This window comes from Sitophilus oryzae, unplaced genomic scaffold, assembly GCF_002938485.1.
Source record: "Sitophilus oryzae breed Bouriz unplaced genomic scaffold, Soryzae_2.0 scaffold_379_pilon_pilon, whole genome shotgun sequence".
Lineage (NCBI taxonomy): Eukaryota > Metazoa > Arthropoda > Insecta > Coleoptera > Curculionidae > Sitophilus > Sitophilus oryzae.
Window position 1 is genome coordinate 103,341 of NW_022146950.1, and position 10,143 is coordinate 113,483.

The 10,143-nt window shown below is 31.5% G+C and overlaps 1 protein-coding gene across 1 annotated transcript; it reads left to right on the forward strand.

Annotated features, from left to right (window-relative positions):
• Positions 1-5,583: 5,583 nt before the first annotated feature.
• On the forward strand, positions 5,584-9,125 carry LOC115885279. The gene is made up of 2 exons (XM_030904135.1): positions 5,584-5,654; positions 6,658-9,125. The coding sequence occupies exons 1-2, from the start codon at positions 5,636-5,638 to the stop codon at positions 8,637-8,639; spliced, it is 2,001 nt and encodes a 666-aa protein (XP_030759995.1). The 5' UTR covers positions 5,584-5,635; the 3' UTR covers positions 8,640-9,125.
• Positions 9,126-10,143: the final 1,018 nt, after the last annotated feature.

Genomic DNA, 10,143 nt, shown 5'->3' on the forward strand with positions numbered 1-10,143 from the left:
TCAACCTATGTTGAAATGCCTAGTTTTATAAAAATACGAAAAGCGTTTTAAACATTCAAAATAATGACCAGTATTGTTTCTTATACGCAATATTAGCCTATTTATATCCAGCACCTTTGGATAAACACCCTCAACGTGTCTCATGTTACCCTCATCCAAGTCAAATTTTAAAATATGAGGGAATATACTTTCCAATTAGTTTAAAAGATATTTGTAAATTTGAAAAAATGAATTTATCAATTAATGTTTACATAATTAAAAAAAAAGATGTTGTACCAATAGCCCTAAGCAAATATAATTTTTCTACATGCATCAATTTACTAATACTTTCAAAATATCAACTAAATGATGATGATGTGGTAAAAGAGGCCGATTTAATGGACGGAGATAATAGTGAAAGAGTAAAAAATATTCAACTAAATCAATGTTATCATTTTCTTTTAATTACTAATTTATCTAGATTGCTATATAGGAATGTTGGTTATAAAAGTCATAAAAAATGGTTTTGTAATCGATGTTTAAATGGTTTTTCTTCAGAAATGTACCTAAAACGACATATGATCGATTGTATTGATTGATATGATTGATTTCTGTACCTTCTGAGGCGAATAGCATTTCAAAAGTTAAAAATTTTAATAATAAGAAAAAGTTCCATTTGCTATTTATGGGGATTTAGATTGCTTATTAGAGAAAAATACAGATTTAAATAGTCCTAGTAAAAGTATTAAGTATCAAAGCCACACCCCCATTTACTATTGCTTATTATTTAAAATGTCCTTATGACGATTCGCTATCTAAATTTGAATTGTACACTGGCAAAGACTGTGTTTCATGGTTTATTAAACAACTGCATGAAATTGCTCTAAAAGTTAACAACATATTATCAAATCCAGTTCCAATGAAAAAACTTACCGAGGAACAAAAATAGAGTTTTAATAACGAGAAAACCTATTATATATGTTAGCCCAGAGCCTATGCAGGCCGAGGTTCAACAAATTAGAGACAAGCTGAAATTTGGCATGGAGCTTCATTTTGTAGATCTTAAACATCCTGAAACCCCAGCGATGAAGCGTTGAGCCCGTCATCCCAAAACCACCCCTACAAGCGCGACTGGTAACTTACCTTACCTTTATTAAAAGGATCGTTTTTATAGGAACTTGTATCCTAATAATTTTTTTGGTCTCGATATTTATCTTAAAAATGCTTTCATTTGAAGTTAAAGACAGAATGGTGGGTTATTTAAACCAATCATCCTAAATTAAAGAATTCGCACCTGCGCCACTGAAATTCTAAAAATTTTGGTTCTTTACCTATGTAGTAGGAAATTTTCTTCTCTTCAATTTCTTACTCGTGACTTTTTTTCCTAAAAATCGTAGTTTTAGAGTTATTAAAGAAAAAGTAAAAAAAGGACCATTTTTACTCCTTGTAGGGGTGGTTTTGGGGTGACGGGCTCAACGCTTCATCGCTGGGGTTTCAGGATGTTTAAAGATCTACAAAATGAAGCTCCATGCAAAATTGCAGCTTGTCTCTAATTTGTTGAAGGTCACCCATGTAAAACGATGTATCGGCCCTGAGTTATGATTAGCAGACTTTTTACCGACCGATAGAAAGGTTAGAGATCATTGCCATTTGACTGAGAACTATCGTGGATGGTTGTCATTCCACTTGTAACCTAAACTACACAGATCAGCATGCCATTCCCGTAGTATTCCACTTTCTATCTGGATATGATAGCCATTGTTTAATTAGAGCCCTTAGTACTGAAATTCCTGGTTGAATTTCACTTCTTCCTGTGAATAAGGAAAAATATATTTCATTTACTAAGTACATTGATAACACAAAAATTTCCTTTCGTTTTCTAGATTCATTTCGTTTTTGGCTAGCAGTTTAGATAGTTGGCATCTTATTTAAACAAAAATCAAAAAAATATAATTAAAAAACATTATAAAAGTGAAACTGAATTTGAGTTACTCAAAGAAAGGGAATATTTCCATACGAATATCTAGATTGTTGGGAAAAATTAAATGAAACGAAATTACCACCAAAAGAGGCATTTTACAGTACTCCAACAAATTGTCATATTAGCGAAAGTGAATATGACCATGCTAAAAATGTTTGGTATAAATTTCAGATACAAAATTTACAGCAATATGCCGAAAAAAAAACGAAAATTTTAGAGAGTCCTGTATGCATACATATCAATTAGATAGCTTACATTATTTTCCAGCTCCTGGTTTGGCATTTGATAGTGTGCTAAAAATTTCAAAAATTGAGCTAGTAGACATTGATATGATTTTATTTTTTGAAAGAGGTATCCGTGGTGGACTATCACAATGCTCCAATCGTTATGGGAAAGCAAATAATATTTATATGGGTAAATAGGGATATAATGAAAATGAACCTTCATCATATTTAATGTAGTTCGATGTAAATAATTTGTATGAAACTAGTATGAGTTTACCGTTACCAAGCAGTAATTTTAAATGGATTGAGGACATATACTCAATTGATATACTTAATGTTCCTGATGATAACGTAATTGGCTACGTGATAGAAGTTGATATTAGCTATCCTAAAAATTTACATGATAAACATAAAGATTTACCACTCTGTCCCGAACATTTAGTACCACCAACTTCACAATCAAAAATACCAAAATTACTTGCTACGCTTTTAGATAAAAAAGGTATATTATCCATTATAGAAATTTAAAACAGGCTTTCAGTTTAAGTTTAAAAATTAAAAAATTCATAGAATTCTAGAATTTAAACAATCTTGTTGGATGAAAAAATACATAGACCTAAATACTGACCTTAGAAAACTAAGTAAAAACGATTTTGAAAAGAATTTTTATAAACTCATGAACAATGCGGTTTTTGGTAAAACAATGGAGAATGTTAGAAAATACAAAGATATTAAGTTGGTTACTAGATGGACGGGACGGTATGGGGCACGTGATTACATATCTAAACCAAATTTTAACAGTTGTACAATCTTCGATAACGATATGGTTATTATTGAAATGGGCAGATTAAATATATTATTTAATATGCCTATATATGTCGGTTTCACACATTTATGAAATGTTTCATGCCTATATATGTCGGTTAATTAATGCAAAAAAAAGTTGAAAGCCTCAAATTATTGTATACTGACACAGATTCTCTAATTTACCACATTTTTGATGATAATATATACACACATATAAAGAATGATATTCATAAATTTGATACATCAAATTATGATCCCGATAACGTTTACAATATTCCTTTGAGAAATAAGAAAGTTTTAGGATTAATGAAAGATGAAAACAATGGTAAAATAATGCATGACTTTATTGGTCTGAAATTCAAAATGTATACTTTTGAACTTTACATGAACAATTCGCAACAGAAATCTTTAAACAAAATGGAAAGTATGGAAAATAATAATGATAAGGAGAGTGATTTAAATATTACAAAAAGGGCAAAAGGAATAAAAGTTCAGCTCTAAAGAAAATTACTTTTGATGATTACTTTCAATGTTTATTTAATAAGACTATTTTGGAAACAAGTCAAAATTTAATAAAATCCGAGATACATCATGTCTATAGTGTTAACAGAAAAAAATTGCCTCGAGTCCTTATGACGATAAAAGAATGATTAATTATATTTATACCGACACATTACCATGGGGATATCATAAAAAATAAACATTAAATTAATAATAATTATATATAATCTTCAATAATTTTAATTACCTTAACTCCACTATGATGCATTAAACTAATACTATAAATGTAAGTATACATTATTAAATTTTTATTTTAACATTTTCCTAACAAAAATATTTTTTTTATTTTTGATAGATGAAGCCAATAATAGTCCTTCCTCATCCAGTACCTCAATGCCGCGACCAGTTATATTTGGAGAATATGCACTTTGTCCATACAACCAAAGCCACCAGGTGTTGAAGTCGCGTATTTTAAATCATATGTTGAAGTGCAAAAAGAGAGAAGAAAATTATAATAGCGGCTTCAACGAGGCATTGAGGACCAATCAATTAGAGCCAGCATTTGAATACGATCCACCGCCGCCGTTCCTTTCAAGAAATGTAAGGAAAGGAAAAATTGGCGTAGGTACAACGCTGGTCAATATAAACCAAGAAATTAAGGTATTACTAAATATAAAAATAATTATTTTAAAAAATAACTAATAATATTTTTTCTTTCAGATCGGTGTTTCCTAAAAAATATTAAGAATAATAATTATAAAAAAACATATGTTAAATAAATGTGTATTAAAAAATATGTTGTTTTCTTATAAATACTTATAATATATGATCTTGAATAACCTGAACAGAAAATTATTATTCTCTTACACGCTATTGCATACTAATTGAAGCGTTGAAATATCAAAGGGACTAAGCGCCATTTTAGTCCATAATGAGCTTTAATCATAAAATAAGTGCCAGCGGTAACGAAACATAAAAGGAACCATGTGCCAAAAATTATTTTTGTGGTTTTTACACTTTATCATAGATGTCACTGGAGGTAAGTGCCAAAGAATATTTAAATATTGTTCACTTGTGTCACTTTGTGAATGTTGCGTTAGTGTTATTGGTGTGTTTACTGTTAAAATATATTATTTGTAACTGTAACGATGGAAAATGAAAGACAAAAAAGTGGCACTGGGTCAATGGCTGCAGCCCAAAGAAAGTTAAAACCTGCTGGCAAAGCATACAAAACCAAAAAAAAAACATGAACATTCCAGAGAAGGAGAAACCTAACCTAGAAGTAAGTTTCGCGGTTAGTATTTTTTATATAATAAATTAATAATAACTATACTTTAGGTATTGTGCAAATGTAAATTTGCCTGTAAATCCTTTTCATATGAAAGAAGGTTTACGTTATTTAATAAATTTTATTCGACTGACTTATCAACTCAGGGGAAATATCTTACGGGGCTGATACACATAGGAAGAGTAACTAGACGCAGACATGGCAACTACGAAGATCCTGTTGACAGTCATAGGCAGTCAACCAGCCATTACACCTTTCCGGATGGTACTGACGATGTTATTAAAGTATGTAAAAACACTTTTCTTAATTTTTTTGGTATAACCAGAAAAAGGGTTTATACGATTATACAAAAGAAAAAAATGGGAGAAAGTACTTTCGCTGATAAAAGAAAGCGTACATGTCCAGGAAAATTTACACAGGCTGATATACTGCGTGTTATAGAGCATATTAACTCGTTTCCTCGTTTTCTTTCCGTTTTTTTCGCACTACGCGCGAGCCAAATCTACCAAAGAGTTTTTAAGCCCAGATTTGAATATTAGTAGACTTCATAAAAAATCCTGAGAGCCTGGTAAACTACAGATTTTACCGACGCACAGAGGGCCAGAAATACCCTTTAATATTGAATAAGTCCAAAATATTTTTATTAACATATCTGATAACTTAACACTTGCATAAACTTAGTAGACTTTGATCCATAAAAAAACAAAATAATTATTTCGATTGATCGTCATGGAGACGTCAAATAACGCGTCATTTTACGACAGGTTTGCCTTTCGCATTTGAAAAAGTTTGTCTTTAAAAGTTTCAATTTCGATATTTTTTCTGTGGGAAATTATAAGCAATCAAATTTTTGTGATGGATGTAGGTGAAAGAGGTAAGTGTAGTCTGCTTTAACATATTTTATTTTGTTAGTAAATCTTACAACAAAAGGCACTTTAAAGGAAGACTCCTGAATTGGTAAAAATATGCCTCAAATCGAAAAGTTCAAATTTGCCACAGACTTTTTTTAAAATGAGGAAATATCATATTTTTGAAACTTATATTTTTGGAATATATAACAACTATATTTTATTTTGATAAAAAAAAATTCTGCCCCAAAGTGCCCCCCATTGAAAAATGAGCGTTTTTATTTGCTATGCATTTGTTACGAAAAGGTCAATACGCTTATTTTTATAGTATTGTGAGTCGTTTTTTCGGGTTATTATTATCTAAAATAATAATAATAATGCCGTGAAAGCCTACATTTATTATACAGGGTGGAACTTTTAACTGGAATAAATTCTGTATTACAAAATACTATTCATCTCGTAAGAAATTAAAAAAAATACGGGTCAATTTTTTTTCAATTTGCCACATTTTTTTCATGTCCAAATGACACTCACCCCCCATTTGGGGGTAAAAACAACCCCCAACTTTTTCTTTTTAATGTAAATGCCTTGTGGTAGCCGAAATCTAAAATTTACGTAACGAAATCTGAAAATTTGGAAGATAACACAAGAAAATAGACAAATAATCCCAGAAATAATACAGAATGTCGGAAATGAGTTTCATTTTAGATTAAGGTTCTGTCAGGAAAAAAATAGTGAACATTTTCAACAATTTTTTGCAATAAATAATATTTTTTTTACGAGTTTAATAAAATACAAAAGTAAATAGTGGGTCATATTCCTTTTTTTGTGCCCTTTCCAACGAGCTACCACAAAACATACGTTTACATTTGAAAAAAAGAAAGTTGGGAAGAATGTAGACATGAAAAAAATGTGGCAAATCGAAAAAAAATTGACCTTATTTTTTTATTTCTTTACCAAATAAACGCTGTTCTTAATATATAATTTTGATGGAGTTCTAATAGTTCTGATGGGTTTTTGCATTTTTAGAACTTGAATCCCATACGATTCAGTTAAGACAAATATTTGAAAAAGGCATAGAGAGGATCAAAATCAAAGAGACATTAAACTCTATTTTATGTATGAAGTGCATGAAGCAAAACAAGGCAAGAGTAATGCAATATTCTCGTCTTTATTCCCTTGATTTTCGAAGGAAATGGCTGGCTGCAAAAAGGACCAAGAGTAGATTTTTAGACTGGAACAAAACATGGCTTGACAGGGTCATAAATTTTGCTTGTGTTAAAACAAAAACTACTGGAAGACCCAAATCTGAGTTTCAAAATCTCAGTTACTCTGGAAAATTCCGAAGAACGGAACAGTTACGAAAAACGGAAACAAGCGAGCTGATTTTTGCTACTGAATTAAGATTAAGGTCTGATGGAAGACCAGAAGCTGCTAAATTATTATCTCGATCTCGTACTGTTTTATCTCCGAACCAAGAAATAAAAAAAAATAATCAAACTACTTCCAAAAACGCACAATCTCCATTAAGTTCAGATCAAGCTTTAGCGTTATTTCTTGACGCTAAACTTACTAAGCGATCATACCAACTTCTAAGAAATAACGCTAAAGAAAACAATTTCGACATCTACCCCAGTTACAACAAAATAAGAGAGGCAAAGCAGTTATGTTATCCGGAGAATATTTCTGCGCAGGAACATTCTGTGGTGTTACCTTTACAATCGCTACTAGATCATACAACTTGTAGGCTTTTGTCGACTTTGGATCTAGAAAACCAACATTTTGAAAACTTAAATTTTACTTTAATTACTAAGTGGGGAATGGACGGAAGTAGTGGACAAAACGAATATAAACAAGCATTTGAAGGCAATTATAGTGACAGTAATTTGCTGCTTACATGTCTGGTTCCTTTACAGTTAAATACCACAAACGGTCAAAGCGCAAAAATTTATGTCTGGCAGAACCCCCACCCTGCATCTACGGTTTATTGCCGACCTCTAAAAATGCAGTTTTTGAAAGAAACTATCGAAATTTCAAAAAAGGAGAAAAGTCATATGGACCAAGAAATTTTAAATTTATCACCGACTAATTTTAGATTAAAAAATAATTCGGTTATTTTGGTAAAACATGAACTATACATGTCAATGGTAGATAATAAAATGATTAACTCAATAACAGGTACATCATCCCAAAAGTGTTATTTGTGCGGTGCTTCACCCATTGAGATGAACGATATTGATGCAGTTCTGAAAAGAACTGTAGATAAGAACCATCTTTCCTTCGGAATTACATCCCTACATGCATGGATTCGATCATTCGAATGTATTTTGAAAATCAGTTATCGATTACAGATACAAAAGTGGCAAGCACGAGGTGATGATAAAAATGTCATTAAGCAAGAAAAAAATAGGATCCAAGCAGCCTTTCGATCTCGTTTGGGGATTATTGTGGATCAAACAAAACAGGGAGCAGGGACGACTAATGATGGCAACACAGCCAGGACATTTTTTCAAAACTATAAAGTGTCCGCTGAAATAACCAATATTGACGAAAATCTAATATATCGCATTTATGTGATTTTGCAAGTCATTGCTAGTGGCTTTGATATTAAAATTAGAGAATTTAAATATTACTGCATTGCTACAGGAAGACTTTTTCTGCATCTATATCCATGGTATAGAATTCCTGCTTCACTACATAAAATTTTTATTCACAGTGCAGAAATAATCAAGTCTGTTCCTGTGCCTATTGGGCAACTGTCAGAGGAAGCCCAAGAGGCCAGAAATAAAGAGTACAGAAGGGCTAGAGAACAAAACTCTCGAAAATGCAATAGAGTATCAACAAATAGAGATGTTTTTAATTATTTGCTTGTTACTTCCGATCCAAAAATTACTTCACTAAGAAAGCATAGTACACCAAAAAAGAAAATATTTTGCCCAGAAGCACTTAATATGTTCAAGTCATTTAAAACTACTTCTTCTAACCACAGCAGCGATGATGATTCGGATTAGCTTAGTAGTTTTGTAAGATTCGAAATAATTATTGTTATACTTTTTGTTCCTGTAGGTATTTATTATATTTGTTGTGTTTGTTACTTTATAAAAAAGTTTATTTTGTTTACTTTAAATTTGTTATTAAATTCAATATTGTTTCACAAAAATGGTTGGTGTTTCTTAAAGAATGGCATTTTTACATTTAGAAAAGTAATAGTCTTAAAGTTTTGGCAAATGACTTTGACATTAATACATAGTATTAGATCGAAAATTAAAATAAACTAAAATAAAAATATGTCAAAAAGTACCAGTTGACATATTATTGTACTAAAAATGTAATTTTTTATCAAACTGGTAAAGAAAGTTTGGGTGTGCCATTTAAAAAACGAAAGTTAGGGTCACTTCCGGTCAAACCGGAAGTGATGTAAAACAATTGAACACGCAGAAAAATCCCGATTTTTCTCTTATATACGCTCCCCAAATATTATTTGTTTACGTCAAAAACAAAAATGTTATAGGGGCAGCCACGTTTGAGGTACACCCGGTATTATATTCAGTTCCTACTATACCCTATATAATTATGTTTCTACTTGTCCAATTTAGATATTTTTCACATTTTAATCAATATTAGCTTTTGTATCACGTTCAAGACCAATTTCTACGCGAACAATAATTTTTCAATAAAATAAGGCTACGCTGGCCCACTGTGCGACGTGTGTTTTTACAAGATTTTCCAAATCTTTCCTTTAAACAACCACGCACTGATACGTGTAAAACTTGTGATAGATTACATTGTGAGGTTCAAGCTAAAAACCAGGGAAGATACATTGCTAAACATGAGCTGGACATACACCATAGAAGAGCTGAGGTAGCAACTACCATGAAATCAGAAATTTTGTTAGCGCAAGATCCAGGGTCCGAGGTTAGCGTTATATCAATAGACATGGAACAAGTGCTGTTTATTCCTACGTTAACACACTCCGAGATGTTCTATTTGACTCAGTTGTCCTGTTACAATCTATGTGTAAATTTAGCCGACAATAAAAAGTCCTATATGTGTGTCTGGCATGAGGGTGTTTCCGGCAGAGGGGGTAGCGTCATGTTTATTGCGCGTTTTAAATATTGGCATAACAAACAAAAAAAAGCTTGTTATCTGGAGCGGTAACTGCAGTGCTCAAAATAAAAATCGCATGATGATTTTTGTTTACTGTTTTTTAATAGGTTGAGGCATTTTTGAAACCATTGAACATAAATTTCTTGTTAGTGGTCATAGTTTCTTAAAATGCGATCGCGACTTTGCACTTATTGAAAAACGTAAACGGAAATCAAAAGCAATGGTTCCGGAGGACATACATGAGTTAATATTATCTAGCACACATACGGGGCGTTTTGAAGTCGTTGATATGACTAAGGAAATGTTTTCTGTTGTCCAATCCGCTGCTGATTCTATATTAAACCTAAAAAAATGTAAATATAAGTAAGGCCGTTCACATTAAACTTGACAAAAGGTATCCTGGACACT